At 50.3% G+C, this 16,752-nt stretch overlaps 1 protein-coding gene and 1 long non-coding RNA gene across 2 annotated transcripts; one reads left to right on the forward strand and one right to left on the reverse strand.

The window, feature by feature from the left end:
* Positions 1-1,608: 1,608 nt before the first annotated feature.
* On the reverse strand, positions 1,609-7,360 carry LOC112546617 (uncharacterized). The gene is made up of 3 exons (XR_003090345.2): positions 7,225-7,360; positions 3,997-4,045; positions 1,609-1,850 (listed from the first exon to the last, which is right to left on the reverse strand). It is a non-coding gene; the product is annotated as an uncharacterized LOC112546617 (long non-coding RNA).
* Positions 7,361-13,804: 6,444 nt separating this feature from the next.
* On the forward strand, positions 13,805-16,740 carry HAMP (hepcidin antimicrobial peptide). Its single transcript, XM_075907520.1, has 3 exons — positions 13,805-13,980; positions 15,106-15,168; positions 16,455-16,740. Exons 1-3 carry the CDS (start codon positions 13,903-13,905, stop codon positions 16,557-16,559), a joined length of 246 nt encoding a protein of 81 aa, XP_075763635.1. The 5' UTR covers positions 13,805-13,902; the 3' UTR covers positions 16,560-16,740.
* Positions 16,741-16,752: the final 12 nt, after the last annotated feature.

Below are 16,752 nucleotides of genomic sequence, written 5' to 3' on the forward strand. Positions count from 1 at the left end.
CCCCATCTAACGACACTTCTCTTGGGGACGCTTTTCAGACTGGTGACCTAAAAGAGCCCACGAACCCCCCCCCCCCCCAGCAATGAACCCAAAGGCCCCTGCCAACCCCTCTCCCCCATTCCCCATGGAGATTAAAGCTCCTGTTGGCAGAGCGGCTTGGCTGGGGCGTTTTGGAGAGGTGGCCTTCGTCTGTTTCAGCACCGACAACAAGGATCCGGTGGCACTTGGAAAAGCAACACGCTCATTAAGGCCGGAGTTCCTGTGGGCGGCAGCTCCCTTCGTGGGAGGGATGGAGGGGCAGGATCCCACGATTCTGTTAATGCGCCTGCCGGCTGCGGCATGTTCCTCTCCAGCGGTGGCCCCTAGGTCTGGTGCTGCAGCGGGTGCTTGGTTCCTCTCATGGTTGGGCAGGAAGTAGCTTTTTTCCGGACATGGTTCTGCTGAATGGTGGAAAAGGAACCTCACCCAAGGCTGGGCCATTGTGTGGGACAGCCCAACGGGCAGGTGGACCCCAGCGAGGACGAAGGACGGGCGGAATTGCAGCTGCCTTCTGCTGGGATTTCCCCACGCCCAGCATCCTCCACTGGGTTCCCTGGGCATAGCAGCTGGTGTTCCCAGCTAACCTGGTCTCTCCCACACAGGACACCAGGGGAGGAGGAGCCCTTGAGAAGGAAGGCAGAGTAGGAGGAAGTTGGACAGGGCAGGGGGGCGACAGGGAACCATTCCGAAAGAAAACATCTAGGCCAAAATCTAAGGCCAGAGAGAGGGTGGAGTCATTGCCGGGAGTGTGCTGGTGGGAGCGGTGGGATAGCAGGCTAGCCTTGTGGCTAAGGGACCAACCTGGGTTGCTGGATACTGGGGACCCATTCCCAGCTCTGCTAGAGAATGCCTGTGTGAGACTGGACAACTCTCTGCCCCACTCTGTGCCTCAGTTTCCCTGCTGTAATGGGGAGAAGGACACCACATTGGCAATGGGCTGTCACTGTTTGGGCAGCACCTGGCACCATGGGGCCCTGATCTCAGCCAGGGCAGGGCCTGCCTCTCAATGTGTCCAGGCAGCGCTCGCCCATCAACCTCTGATCGCACCTGGGGGCTGCTCTGGGCTCCTCTAACACACCCGAGAGGCAGCTGCTGCCCCAGACTGAGTCCTTATGAGCAGCTTCCTGTGTTAACCCTTTCACTGCTGCAGTGAAATACCAGCCAGACCCAGCACCTCTCTGGCTGAAGTTTTATGTTGCCTCAGTTTCACTTTGGGGGGGAGGGGTCCCCTTGCTCTTTGACCTGCTCAGCTGCGGCAGGACATTCACTGCCCAGGCCTGAGAGCTACAGTGTGTTAGGAAGAGGCTCATGATAAATAATGCCTGGTGCTGAGATGCAGCCACCTCTGGGGTGGGGCAGCTGGGAAACAACCCCACAGAAACCCCACATGCCTGGGAGAGGGGGGGCGGAGGAGTGGCACATCCAGTGTTGTCGTGGCTGGGGGGAGGGGATGAAAGGACTCCTGGGTTCTGTAGGAGGGGAGTGGGGTCCAGTGGGTCAGAGGGGAGGAGCTGGGTGCCAGGACTCCTGGGTCCAATTTTAATAACCATGACGACAGGCTGGTGACTGTAAACCCCATGTTTAATGGCCAATAACAAAAAGGCAGAAGAAAGAGTCAATAAAAAAGGCGGGTGGGCGGTGCGGGAGCGGAGCGGCAGAGCTGGGGGGAGCAGGCCCGGCCAGGCAGCGTACTTGGGGCAGCGCTGCTGGGGTCTGTCCAGGTCCATCCGTTCATCCGGGTCAGGTGCGGTAGCAGAACCCGCAGCCCTGGTTGTTAGGGTTGCCAGGTGTCCGGTTTTCGGGCCCTCTGTCTGGTAGAAAAATTCAGAAAATAGCGGCCACGTGCAATGTGCAATGTCTGGTATTTTGTGAATTTCCGGCTGGGCAGGGGCGGGGGAGCGACTGGGAGGTGGCGCGCGATTGGCGCTGGGAGCCCTGTGGTCGCGCGCAAACGCCGGGTGGGGCGGGGCAGGGTGGGGGCCGGGACTCCCAGCGCAGCTTTTGCACGGGACCAGAGGCTCCCAGCGCCAATCGTGGCCCCGCCTCCCAGCTGGGAGTCTCTGGTTGGGAGCAGAAGTCGGGGGGGGGAGTGGCTTCCAGCCCCGCCCCCGCCCGCCCGCCCCCGCCCTGTTTCTGCTGGCAAGTAAAGGGAGCGCCTGCCGGGGGTGCAACCGGAACGACTCCGGCTGCGGCCAGTGGCTGCACCCCCCCCCCCCACCATGTCTGCTTCCCGCCCCCCCTTTCTCTGTCCCCCCCTCCTCCCGTCCAGCCCCACGGCCCCTGATCCCCTCCCAGCTCTGCTTCCCACCCCCCTCTTCCTTCCGGCCAGCCCCGCGGCCCCCTCCACCAGCCCTGCTTCCTGCCCCCCTTCCTCCGAGCCCCCCCATCCTCTCCTCCAGCCTCACAGCCCCCGATCCCCACCCAGCTCTGCTTCTCGCCTCCCCTTCTGGCCAGCCCTCCCCCCCGCCTCCGGGACAAGCATGTCCGGTTTTTTAGCAGGGTCTACCTGACAACCTGACTGGTTGTAGCAGCACTAAGATGGGGAAGGGGCTGTTGTGGGGCGTGGGCCATTGCAGCAGGCCTGAGGGCAAGAGCAAGGTCAGGGCTGCTGGGTGCTCCACAGCTCGGGAGTGGAATGGGGCCTAGTGGTTAGAGCAGGGTTGCTGGGAGCCAGGACTCCTGGGTTATCTCCCTGGCTCTGGGAGGGGAATGAGGTCTAGTGGTTAGATCCCATTCCTCTCCCCCAGGGAGAGAACCCAGGAGTCCCCACTGGATTTGGGGAGGGTCATGTTCCATTCTCTCTCCCAGTCTCTCTGTATTTGGATACAGCCCCCCCCCCCCCCCCCCCGCCTCGGCTCCTCAGCTGGGTGTCTGGTTACAGTGTCCTTGAGGTGTTTTGACAGTACCAGAGCAGAACCCACCCCCGGTGGGGACAGGGGCCTGGGGAGCGGGTGGGGGGCAATTCTGGCAGGCAGCTTGGCCAGCCTGGCTGTCGCCCGGCGCCGGCGCCACTGCTGCTTGGCCGGGGCTTGGCTCCGGCGCGGCCCGTCCCCGAGAGGTGTCGCAAGGCCCCAGGCGCTGTTTGCGCAGCGCGTGCCCGGCCTGCAGAGACAGCAACCCCCCAGGTCCTGGGTCCCCCCCAGTCCCTGCCCTCAGGCCTCATCAGTGCCCCCCAGAGGGGACCCGCCCCACCCCCGAGTTGGCCAGTCCTCAACCCTTGGGCTGCAGGGGAGCCCCCCAGAGGAGACAGGCCTTGTGTCCAGCCCCAGTCCCCTCAGCCAGCCAGCAACCGCCCCTACACAGCCAGGTCTGAGCCCCCCAGCGGGGACAGGCCCCAGGTCCCTCCCCCCAACCACTAAGCCAGGTCCAAGCCCCCCAGTGGGGACAGGCCCCAGGTCCCTTCCCCCAACCCCTAAGCCAGGTCTGAGCCCCCCAGAAGGGACAGGCCTTGTGTCCCATCCCCAGTCCCCTAGGCCGGCCAGTGCCTACCCCTGGCAGCTGGCTCAAGCCCCCTCCGAGGGGCATCCTGCCGCTGGCTCTGCTGCCAAGGGCTATGGGCCGGGGTGGTGTGCGGGGAAGGGGGGGGTGAGGTGGGCTGGCGCCGTGGGGTCTGCCGCAGGGCGCCGGCACGTCAGGGCAGGCAGCAGGCACCCAGTTGACCTCGTGCAAGGACAGCAAACAAAGTGAGATAGGGCTGGGAGCAAACAGCCCCCCGGAGCCAGGCGCTGCCCCGCCCGAGATGCGAGAGCATCGAAATGATGCTCTCGCTGGGTCTGGGCAGCACCCGGCACAACGGGGCCCTGATCCTGGCTGGGCAGGGCCTGTCTCTCGCTGGGTCTGAGCAGCGCTCGGCACAACAGGGGTGGCCCGAGGGGGGGGGGGGGTTGGTTGGGCACAGCAAGTGGGACGCCCAGAAGCCAGAAAAACGGGCACTGGCTGGATAATATGTTAACTCACCTGCAGGATAATTGTTGTGCTAGTTAATTAATAGATCCATCGGGAATCACTGTTGGAATTAACATTAACTCTTTTATACTCATCAATTAATGGGGAAGTTAATAATGTAATACTATCTTAATCAATATACTAGCTAGGAAACAAATATAGTCAATAGCTTCACTAATAATAGCTATCAAGGTGATGAATACATTAGCAATGAAAAGATTAGTTGTATCTCCATGTGTTTATTATATTTAATAAGCTAGACAGTTAATTAATCCAGTAGGTGATTAATACATTGATTACTATTTTATTTAACTATTTGTTTAGTAAATATACTAGCCAATTAAGAGATACAAGTTAATGAGTATTGTTTAATATGTTAGCTAATTAATATACTACCAATACGTGCCTTGTTAATTAATTTATTATCTTAATCAAAGTAGCATATGATAAATTCATATAATATAGAATACACCATAGAGTGTATCAAAATGGAAGTTAATATCATAGCAAGTTAATTAGTATACCTTAATTAATGCTGTAGATAATTAATAAACAACTGATTATTATATTGTCCAATTATGATTTCTATGTTAATTAATTGCGTGATTTCTTTTGAGAGTACTAGAAATAAATTACAGAAATAATTTCATAAATTAGATTGAAAAAGTCACTTCTGGAATCAGTAAAATTCTCACTTTTTAAAATGAATGTTCATTGTTTAAGGAAATCACTAGAAAAAATGTATTTAAATATTTTAATAAATACAATTTTTAAAATCCCTACTTATTTTTTAAAAAGTTGCAAAATGAAACTGCTTACCAAAGAAAATTCAAATGTTTCTGGTTTAACTATTTTGTTACCTATATTTAATGTTTTAAAAAATCATGTTTTTTTCTATGTAGTAATACTGTTTATTTTTTAAAATACTAGAAAAATGCAATTAAAATAATTTCAAATGTCTATCAATTAAAATAATATCCTGTGTTTAATCAATTTGCATGCATTAATTAGTTAAAGTTTAAACTATTGCAATAATGTAATATCTTTTCATACCTTTTTTCTTCAAAAATTTCCAATGAATTTCCTTTTCTCCAACCAATAAAATAATTATGTTTACCTAATTAATTAAACAAACTACTGAAATAGTTTATGAAATTAAATTAAAATGCCCACCCCCAAAACATCTTCAAATTAGTTTCCTTTAGACATAAAATTCCTAGAATCAGCTAACTGAAAACAACTTGCTACACTGACTTTTTAAAAAGTCACAGTCTTTGCTTATTAATTTAATTAATTTAGTTCCTTTTGGCAAACAAACAAAACAAAGTAATTTAAGACATATATGTTTAAATAAGCTATTTACATTTGGTGGGTTTTGAAACAATAAGTCATTTTACACAGGTAGCAAAATTTCTCTTTCATTTGAACGTTCTGTTAATAGTTTGTGTGATTTGTAAAGGCCAGTTATTGAAATAAAGGAATAAATCAGTGTTTGGCCGCTGGGTCTGATGTTGCTAATATTCTCAATGCCTTTTGTGTCATGAAGCTGGGTCTGTAACGTTGTGACTTTTTTCTTTGTAATAGTGATTATTAAAAACACCATGAAGCCACTCCAGGCTTCGGAGAGAACTTTGCTCTGTCTTTGTTTTTAAATTCTGCTTTTGCAGAGACGTCCTGTTTAATCTCTAAATCTTCAGGCTTCACGGAACTGATGCAAACGACATGCAATATCCCTCCCTGGAAATTGTTTATTTCCCATAACCCGCCGGAAAGGCGAGCGCGGCTCTTAGCAGTCAAGGCGACGCTCACCTTTACCAAAAAAAAATCAATGTGGTTTTTGTTTGAACTTTGGCGCCGTTTCTACTAATCATCTGAGACGTGGCTCGCAGCAAGGTCCGTGAACCCCTGGGGGTACGTGCCATCATCCAGGGGTACATCAGTACACGTAGCTGTTTGCCTGCTTTTACTCCAGGCAAGGTGAAAAGCCCCCGCGCAGTCATTCCATGCACATTTCGTGCAATGGTGCATTGATAGTGCACTGCAGGCTAGACACCGAAATGTCAAAATGCACCAAAATGCACTATTTCCATTCCAGTGGATCGATTTGGTCCCATGAGGGTCCCACTGAGGAAGCCAGCGCTCTGTCCATGCTGCCTCGCTGTGACATGGCACAGTCTTAGGCTTGACTCTGTACGTGAGGCATGTTTAAGGGCCAGGAATCTTGGGGGTACGCAAGTCAAACCCAGCTCCTGCACAGGGGCAGTCTGGAGAGCCGGAGATGTGAGCGGTGCCAGTCGCTTGGGTCTCTTGGTGCCATTCCGCACAGCGGTGGTTGACTGACACCAGCTGGAAATCAGGCCATGAATTCCAGTGAAGCTACAGGTGGCTGGGGGTACAGCCCTGAGTGGCTACAGGTTGAACCTCCCAAATCCAGGACTCGCTGGTCCAGCAACATCAGTGGATCGAAAGGGCCACGGATGTTACTGGACCAAGAGCCCCAGAGCCCAGGAGTGGGAGCCAGCTGGGAGAACACAGGAACTGGGGAGTCCCAGCTGGGCCAGAAGCAGTTAGGCTGGGAAACCCCAGCATCAGTGGGGCCAGAGCAGCCAGGAAGTCCCTGCCCCAGCCAGGACCCCCCAACATCTGTGTCCAAACTCAGAGTAGAGTGACTCAGGTCTACCACAGCAGGGACTCCCTCCCCCCAGCTATGAAACCCTTTCACACTTGTGACCAACCAGCCCTGTGCTCTTGGGGAGCCAAGGAGTGACATTCATGGAAATGTCATGTACCCCCCCCCCCCCCTGCTGGAATCAGACAAAGCAATGAAAAGGCCAGGGAAGACACACCTAAACAAACTGAGGAAACACCCCAGCCTCATCTGCATTGAAGATAGAACTCATTAGCATACAGAATGGAGAGCAGCTCTTCCAAGGCAGGAATCGCAGTGAACTATGGGACACCGAAAGCAGAGAAGCACTGCCTGATGGGAAATCTCTACTCCAGATGCTAATGAATCCTGGCCTGCTCACCCCCAAATTAGTCATTATCCAACCAATTCTAATAACGATCCTATTGACATCCAAAATACTGAAACTGCCTAGTTGCATTGTGAGCTCCTTCAAGGAACATCCCCCATAACCAGGGGTGATCAGTCTCTATCGTCTCGCCTCTTTCTCTTTGAACTATTGTCCTATCCCTATAAAAACTCCTACGTTTGCCCAAGAAAAACTGTTCTGATACCTGGATTTAAACTGCATCAATTCCATTGAGACTTCATCATCTCCTGTCTGATCGTGCTGGGGACTCTGTCCTGCTTCTCTCCTGCCCTCTGGACCCCCGGTGCCCATCACCATCTGGGAATCCCGATCAGTGCAAGCTCCATGGAGTGGTGAGATCTCTCTCTCTCTTTCTCTCTCTCTCTCTCCTCCTCCCCCCCACCCCAACTACCTATCTCTAAGCCTCTGCCCTATGTAAACTGTTATATGGTTAGCTAGCCCTAACATTTGTATTCAGTTCCAATTTAGATTTAATATTGTAACTGTTTTGTGCGCTTGGCTCCCTATATATATAATAAATAACTTTCATTGTTAAGCTGGTTGCTTCTCTTTCTTTCTCTTTTGCTCACTCTGTGGATAAATCCCTGTAATATTATCATTCTCATATAACTTTGTATTAAGATCTTGTCCTTTTAGATATACCTTTGTTAAGTGTTCTTATAGAATCTCTGTAACATTTCTCCTATCATTTTTGTATTGAGAAACTTTCCTTTTCATATATATAGATCTTGTAAGAAAAAATGTTTTTTGAGCTCTCCCCCTTTCCTTGATTGTCCTGTTGAAATGAATGAGGTGTGAATGGAGAATGAAAGGGGAGCCCTTCTAGTAGCAGTTGCAAGGGTGGAGAAGGTCTGGGAGCCAGAGCCAAGACAATACCTGTCTTGGTATTGTCTTGGATCTGTATTGAGCTCATTAAGAAGACTGGACATACAGACACCTTGGGAGTCAAGCAGCAAGTGCTGCCCTTGGAAGAACTCTCTTTGAAGCAGCATTAAGAAAGGCAAGGTGATGACTAATTGGCTGCAGGAGAGGGGTAAATATGAGGCATCTTGCAGAGGGACCCCAGGTTTTCGTCTTGTCAACATGGGAGCATCCATCCGGATCGGCAGAAGCCTCACTCCACCCCTCCCCCATCTAACTCACCTGGCCAGTGCAGTGAGGGGGGCAACTTTTGGTAACAAGAAGACAAGTGTGCTTATGTGTGAGAGAGAGTGCACGAGTGTAATATGTCATATGCATATGATAAGTATTGATTGATCTATGTATGTTCAATAAATGTGGCGTGTTGCATTATCCCGCTGAAAAAGATCCCGGGTGCTTCTTTTAAGCTCAGCATTCTGGTGGAGAATGCAAAAGGGGGAAGGTACCACGAGCATTTACAGGGTAATGAAAAGAAGTATTGAGAAGTATTGAAAAATATTGAGAAGTATTGAAAAGTATTGAGAAGTATTGGAAATTGATCGATCATTAAGGCATGCATACCCCCGGCTGTAGAATCCCCGGGTTAGGAAGAAGGATTAGAGTCCTTGCTTCCCCCTCACTAGGTAAGGGTGGTAAGAGAAACTGGTGAAGAATTGTTTTCAGTATCTATACCCTCAGCCATAGAGTCCTGACCTGGGGAGGTTTAGAATCCCTGCCCCAGCCCACGAATGGGTATAGTAATTGGTATAAGATACCCTCGGCCATAGAGTCCTGAGACAAGGTCGGAGCGTAGAGCCTCCAGTCACATGGTGGATTTGCAACACTGTGTGTTGGAGATATTTGCTTATAGCACAGTGTGCTGGGAATATTTAATTAGTAACATTGTGGGAGGCTTTTACTTTGGGATACTTTGTAACATTGTGGGTTGGACTATTCTTAATGTTTAGAAAAAGGGAATCTAAGGTCAGGCGAGGTGCTGTAGCCCTTAAAAGAGAGGGGAACTTGTGTAAAAGAGATTCCTTTTAAATATATCCTGCATACATTTGGGAATAATTCATGGATGAAACAGGCTCTTGTTGACATCCACATAATTTAAAACCTAGGGAGAAAAAAGCTAAATAGTGAAAAAGAAAAAAAGGAAAAGAAAAAGCAGACACAGTTTGGCTCCTATGAAACCTGTAATGAGGTGTTCCTCAAATTGACTGAATATAAGAATGCAAATGTGAAACTGCAAAATGTAAAAGCCTCTGCTGCAGAAGTGGAGAGGTAGAAATGCATGTCCCTCAGTATCCAGACACAGCAAGACTCCCTTAAGGATGGGTACTGAGAGTTAAAGCAACTCTCTGATTTTTCAGGAATATGCTTAAGAAAAAGGACCAGGAGGTGTGGGGCTTAGTGAACAAGGCCACCCTCCTTGTTAATCTGATAATGGGACAAAGCCTGAGTCTGTGGAAAGGAGCCACTTTCCATTTAGCAAGAAAAACAGGATCAGGCCCAGACAAGCAGGCAGGCAAAAGATAGATTGAAGGCATTGTGGCCGAACTGAGAAAAAGCAGTAAGTACAGGTACTGGAAATCTAAATCCTTAAAACAATACTTACAAGAATAATGTCTGAAACAAGGCCCGTTTTCATTTTAAGAGATAAGAAAGTGTTTTAAGAAAAAGAAAACTACAGAGAAGTTAACTCTACAGAGAATGGAGGGAATTGAGCAGTTGTGAAAATGCTAAAATGGTATAGGAAAAAAAATTGGTTTCTTTGCAGCCATTCTGAAGGAAAAATGGGCCCTTTTCCAAAAGAATGTCTGTAAATAATCCAGGCAAATGTGACTCAAATCCATACATTTGATTATAGATACTGCTAAAAGAACTTTAAGGGGGTTTCTGTTGGAACTTAACTACCCCAATGAATAAAGGGAAAGTAATCGTTGTGTAGCTATGTAGAAATAGTGTAAGAAATGTTCAGAGAGAATGTATGTGTATCTGTGTGTAAATATATATATAGTGTAAATAAGTGAGGTTTTTGAGATCCAGTAATCCTGTTTTGTAGGTTAGTGAACTGTTTTGTAGGCTTAAAACAAATTGGTTTGGTTTATTTTCAGTAAGACCATTTCAGTCCATCTTGTTCAATGAAAGTACAGGAAAACTCTGAGAGCATAAAAGAAAGAGTTACACCCTATGCAAAGTGTAATATGGCTAAGTAATGTTATAAACAAAGACTGCACATTTTCCTGTGGCATGCCATGTATATTGTAGAAGGGGTAAAAAACAAACAAACAAACAAAAACTGCAAACAAATCAAAATCCTGTGAAAGCTCCAGGAGCCACAACAGGTTGTACTTGCCTTTTCAGGTTGCTGTGTGTGAAAGCAGGACTTAAAAGTAAAAACTCAAAACTCTAAATCTCTGGCAAAAGTGATTGTGTCTCTTTTTAAGACAAAGCTACAGACAGCTTTGAATCTAAAAGCAAGCCAGAAAGTGTGCTGTGGTGTAAATGCCCTAGCTGGCAGCACAAAGAAGCATTGCAGGTAATAGCTAGTTTGATCAGCAAAATACCTGAGATCAGAAAGTTCAAACTGTAGCCCTCCAGAAAGAAAGGTGGGAAAAAGGAGTCAAACCTAAAAATGAGAATCTAAAAATCTCAAGATCTAAAAACAAGCAAGAAAAAGGATTTATGTTTGTACAATGCTAAATGTGAAAACAGATACAAAAGGGGGTCTGTATAAGCAAAGATTTAAAGATGCTATTAACAAACTGGTCTCAAAGATAAGTAGTCTAAAGGAATGTTTTTAGAAAAATGGTCATTGGAAACACAACTGACACTGAAAATCCTCCAGAATTACAGTAATAATGCTTCTTGGCTATTCTCTACACATAAACCTAACACAGCAGAAACTTGCTAACCTAGTCTGCTGTACAAGAAGAACACTGAAGTACACCTCCTGAATTTGATGATTACACAATGGGGTAATTCACCCAAAAGAAGGGGTAGAAACCATTGAAACCTGTTTTGCCTACAAAACAAAAATATGTAACTATAGGAGTAATTGTAAGCAAAGAGAGGAATGAAAGCATATTTGTAAAAGAAAAAGTATGTAAATAATAATGTGCCACCCCCAAAGGGGTAGAAGTATGTTCTTTTTTTTTTGTCTTTCAGAAAATCAGGACAAGCTGGTACCAGCTGAACTCCCCTACAACACCATGGATGTATTGTTGCAACAAAGATTGTTTTATGTTTTATGTTTGTCTAATGTCTGTCTGTCTTACTAGCTCGTATACTGTGTTAAAAATGATACTGCATTAGGCAGGAAAGGTTAATGAGCATTATGCATTTTGAGTGTATTTACAGAAACCAGTATCTCAAAAGAGTAGAGGCCAAGGAATTTGAATCTTGCTAATTGGAAAAATTAAGGTTCATTTAAAAGAAAAACTATGCATGAAACACAAAGTTTATCTATTGATAAAAAACTTGAAGGAATAAACATAAAGCACAAGGTTAAATTACTAAACAAAAAGGATAGATATGTGAAAACATTGGTCAAAAAAAAATCAGTGTTCATTGGAATGTTTAAATCAACTTTCAGCCTGTAAGGCCAGGTGAATGCACCCGGATGTTGCATACACTTGGAAGTTTAAGGCCATTGTAACCCCATCCCTGACTGTAAGGGGCAGTACACTGCCAGTATTTCCCCCTCTGACAATTATGCTGTTGTTAGCAGGGAATTTATGGGATCAATACAGGAGGCATTTCTTTAAACTCCCTGTGCAGCAATGTATATGATGTAACTACATTTTACACATAAGGGTTGGTCACTCACTTGGACTTCCATCCTATTACAAAATATTGTTTATTAAAAGTGTGGTTGGATAAAGAGAATATTTATTGAATTACAACCACAAGCTCAAATTGCTTCTCAGTATATTGCCATTAATTAGTTATATAAAGTGTGACCCACTCAAGAATTGTTCTTGAGGGGTCAAAAGGGGGACAATGTGGATAAATCCCTGTAATATCATTCTCATATAACTTTGTATTAAGATCTTGTCCTTTGAGATATATCTTTAAGTGTTCTTAAACAACTCTTCCTCAAGGGGTGTTGTTTTGACTTTCCCATTCGCTCTGCAACAACACTTCTCGTACCCAAGCTAAAGATCCCTGTAGTGCCCAAAGTCCTGTTGGGTTTGCTCATCGTGTGGTTCACCAGTAAATGATTGTGGTGTGAAAGTGGGGATAGGGAAGTGCTGAACCTGAAGGCTTATGAGGATGGTAGCTTAAAGTGCTGTTTAATCTAGCCCACTGAGTCCAAAGGCTCACGAGGGCATTGCTGTTAACCCAGCCTGCTGCATCCAGCGACATATGAGGGGTCAGCTTGTGAGTGCTGATTACCCTGTCCTTTCTGGCGTACTCTTTTAGTGGGTGTGAGTGTCTGTGTGTGTTGCTAAGGTGGGAAGGACCCCAGCCTGGGGAATCTAGTCCCTGCAGGAGAGCTCCAGCGGGACAGGGAATTGGCCGCAGGGAGAATTCAGCTCCATATGAGAGCACAAGTAAGCACAAGCAGCACACTGATAGAACTGATAACCTTCCCCAGTCCCATGAGCAGGGCTTGACAAGCAGCGGCGAGCCCCGCTTGCCAGCTGCGTGGTTTGGCACGCTGAGCATGCACAGACCATGCTGCGGATGCACTGATTGCGTTGCGGCGCCGTGCCGGCTTCAAATCTACTCGCCCCGAGTGAGTAGATTGACTCATTTGTTGAGCCCTGCCCATGAGAGTAACCCTAATAAATGAGCATACCTCATAGTACTAGGCAAATCTGGTAACACCCTGCTGTAAGCTGTCACATCACGTGTTAGGGCTGGGTTTTGCAGGGGGCTCTCACTGATTGGCAGTGGGAAGTGGCAGCATCTCCTGTGGAAATCACGAGGGAAATCTCTAGAAGACTGATCATTGAGACTGAGGGAAGCAAGTGCCTGACTGGAATCAAACTCCCTGTTGCTTTTTGTGCCTGACTGGCCGTTTACCTGCGGAACTGCTCACCACAGGATAGTCCCCCAAAGCGACATCCGACTTAGCGCATTGAAAACAGTAAGGCCAGGCTGCTTACCTAGATCACACAAACCCCCATTTGGAATTGCCAGAGTGAAATCAAGGGAGGGGAGTGTGGGAAGCGGGAGAAACCGGGTGAGACGGGCCCTGATGGTACGGGCCTATGCTCAGATTCGGGGCTGGTTGCTGATTAGGACATGCTCAGGCATAACCCGGGCTGTGATGGAAATCAGTAAAGCGCTCCCCTTCACCCTTAGAAATGGCCTTAGCTAATGGGCGGCCAGGACCAATCCCCCGATGGATGCCTGGCTCAGCGGGGGGCTGGGAGGAAAACTTCCAAACTTGGGCAAGTTGCAAACAAAGCTGAGGTGAGTTCCGGCCCGCTTGGATCCTAGCCGGGAGGATGAAGCGACAGAGAGTCTGGCTGTGAAATTTACTGTAAATGTTTTGAAATCCTACCGGGACCAACGCCAGTCGCAGGCCTGCAAGAGGGAATGTGGCTCCACTTCAAAAACGCCACCAGTGGAGGGGGAGGGGGAGCGGCTGGCCCCATTGACGCCAGGGGCGTCATGTCCCTTTGACACCATCAGGGATCTGGCCCCACTGACTCCAGCAGCGTAATGACCCATTGACACTACCCGGGGAGCCAGCCAATGGTACGTCGGCATTTCTAGCCCCGCTGCGATAACCTTATTGACGTGCTGTGGACGGTTTCCCTCTCCTCACCTGTCCTTTCCTGGCACACGGGGGATTGGCTGTGTCCCGGCGGGGGCAGGAGCAGCGGGGCTATAAACGCAGCCCTGCGTCCAGGCAGAACTCAGCAGCCAGACCAACCCTTCGCAGACAGAGCAGTGAGCCGGACAGCGGAGACAGGACGAAACCAGGCAGAAAAACACCACGATGAGGCTTCAGATCACCTGCTTGATTCTCACCCTCATCCTCTTCTCCGCCCAGAATGCCTGCGGCTTCCAGGGCCAGGTAAACACATTTTGGCCTTTTTTTTGTATGATGGCTGTCCCAGGTGCTGCCCAGGCTGGGATCAGTGCCCTCTTGTGCCTGGCCCTGCCCAACTGGGATCAGGGCCCCGTTGTGCCAGGCACTACCCAGACCCAGCCAGAGACAGGTCCTGCCCCAGCTGGGATCAAGGCCCCCTTGTGCCAGACAGGATTATCAGTTCCTTTTTCCAGGGATGGGGAAACTGAGGCACGGAGCCACAGAGTAACTGGTTCTGGGTCACATGGGCACAGTGCTACAGAGCCAGGAACTGAACCTGGGAGTCTGACCTGGGGATGTAAAATCCCATTTAATTCAGTAATTGGTTAAACGTTAAGTTTAACCAATTAAATGGAGGTCTGGGCTGGAATCCGCCCACCCCCTCCTGCACCAGCTGAAGGCTGTTTTGGCCAGGCTGCAGCATCCCTGCCCCCAGGGGGGTCCGTGTCTGATCCCAGCACTGGCTTGGTTTGGTTTAGTATTAAGCTGATACAACATATAATGACCCACATACGCACAGACAACCCCTCCCCCTCCCCCGTCCTCGTTATTCCAGACCCCGGCTCTGCGCCGATGAAAGCCAGCAGGACGTGTGTAGGGTCGACACATGTGGAGTTGTAGTGGTGTTGTGGGGGGCGGGGAATGACCCTTTCTTTTGCCCCACAAAACATCCAGCTTGGTTCCTAACCCGAATCTCCATTTCCTCGCGGTGAACATCTGCATTGTGGAATAAACTCCCTGCAGAGGCCCAGGAGCCCGACTGGGACACGAAATGGGGCTCGGAGTGATTCTCCACCGTCTTTGCAAGGACGCCTTTTTAAAGCTGTTTTGCTATTTTCCCAACTTTCCCAGGAGGGTTGGGGTCAGACTCCGGCCTTACACTGTGTGCGTCAGAATGGAGCATACCTGTCCTGAGGGGCAGAAATAGGGGGAGCAAGCTAGAGGAAGAACTGGAGCCAGAAACCCAGAGCCCTGATTCCCAGGCCCTTCCCCTCCCCCCACTCCCTGCCAGAGGCAGGGCAAAACCGAGGTCCCCTGGCTCCCAGCTCCCCTGGCTCCAGCCCTCTGCACCTAGCACTTAGCTAAGGGCTGTTGTCTCTGTCTCTGCAGACAGCCGAGCCTGCTGCTGTAACACAACACGTGGAACCCAGAGAAGAAACCCAGGGCCTGCAGGTAAGAACTGGATGGGGGCTCTCCCCTAGCAGGCAGGACGGGCTCCAATACCCCAGCGTGGCACTAGGGGGCGCTGTGCTGCAGGGAGCAGGGTGAGGCGCTCCCCTGGCTCCAATACCCCAGCGTGGCACTAGGGGGCGCTGTGCTGCAGGGAGCAGGGTGAGGCTCTCCCCTGGCTCCAATACCCCAGCGTGGCACTAGGGGGCGCTGTGCTGCAGGGAGCAGGGTGAGGCTCTCCCCTGTCTCCAATACCCAGCGTGGCAGTAGGGGGCTCTGTGCTGCAGGGGCAGGGTGAGGCTCTCCCCTGTCTCTCATACCCCAGCGTGGCACTAGGGGGCGCTGTGCTGCAGGGAGCAGGGTGAGGCTCTCCCCTGTCTCCCATATCCCAGCATAGCACTAGGGGGCACTGTGCTGCAGGGGCAGGGTGAGGCTCTCCCCTGTCTCTCATACCCCAGTGTGGCACTAGGGGGCGCTGTGCTGCAGGGGCAGGGTGAGGCTCTCCCCTGTCTCTCATACCCCAGTGTGGCACTAGGGGGCGCTGTGCTGCAGGGGCAGGGTGAGGCTCTCCCCTGTCTCTCATACCCCAGCGTGGCAGTAGGGGGCGCTGTGCTGCAGGGAGCAGGGAGAGGCTCTCCCCTGTCTCTCATACCCCAGCGTGGCACTAGGGGGCGCTGTGCTGCAGGGGCAGGGTGAGGCTCTCCCCTGTCTCTCATACCCCAGCATAGCACTAGGGGGCGCTGTGCTGCAGGGGCAGGGTGAGGCTCTCCCCTGTCTCTCATACCCCAGCATAGCACTAGGGGGCGCTGTGCTGCAGGGGCAGGGTGGGCTGCCTCAAAAGCTGCAGCACCAGCAGCACAATCCTTATTACTTACAACCTTCCCGATGAACTGAATGCCAGACATTCAGGCTCTGAGCCAGAGTGCTTCCTCAGGGGCAGCACTGGGGCTAGAAACCCAGCTGTCATGCCTCACAGTGCCCCCTTCCCCCACTCTAACCACCAGGCCCCACTCCCTTCCCAGAGCCAAGGAGAGAACCCAGGAGTTCTGTCTCCCAGCCCCCCTGCTCTAACCACTAGGCCCCACTCCCTTCCCAGAGCCAAGGAGAGAACCCAGGAGTTCTGTCTCCCAGCCCCCCTGCTCTAACCACCAGGCCCCACTCCCCTCCCAGAGCCAAGGAGAGAACCCAGGAGTTCTGTCTCCCAGCCCCCCTGCTCTAACCACTAGGCCCCACTCCACTCCTGGAGCTGCGGAAAACCCAGGAGTTCTGACCTTGCTCTCGCCCTCCAGGCCCTGCTGCGACGGCCCAAGCGCCACAACAGCCACTTCCCCATCTGCACCTTCTGCTGCAAGTGCTGCCACAACCAGGGCTGCGGGTTCTGCTGCCGCACCTGACCCGGATGGACGCACCTGGACAGACCCCAGCAGCGCTAGGGGGCGCTGGGGCCTCCCACCTCAAGCACCTCGCCCGGCCGGGCCTGCTCCCCCCAGCTCTGCCGCCCCCCCACCCGCCTTATTTATTGACCCTTTCTTCTGTTTTTTTGTTATTGGTCATTAAACATGGGTTTTAAAGTCACGAGCCTGTCGT

Source organism: Pelodiscus sinensis, chromosome 24 (assembly GCF_049634645.1).
Source record: "Pelodiscus sinensis isolate JC-2024 chromosome 24, ASM4963464v1, whole genome shotgun sequence".
NCBI classification, from domain to species: domain Eukaryota; kingdom Metazoa; phylum Chordata; order Testudines; family Trionychidae; genus Pelodiscus; species Pelodiscus sinensis.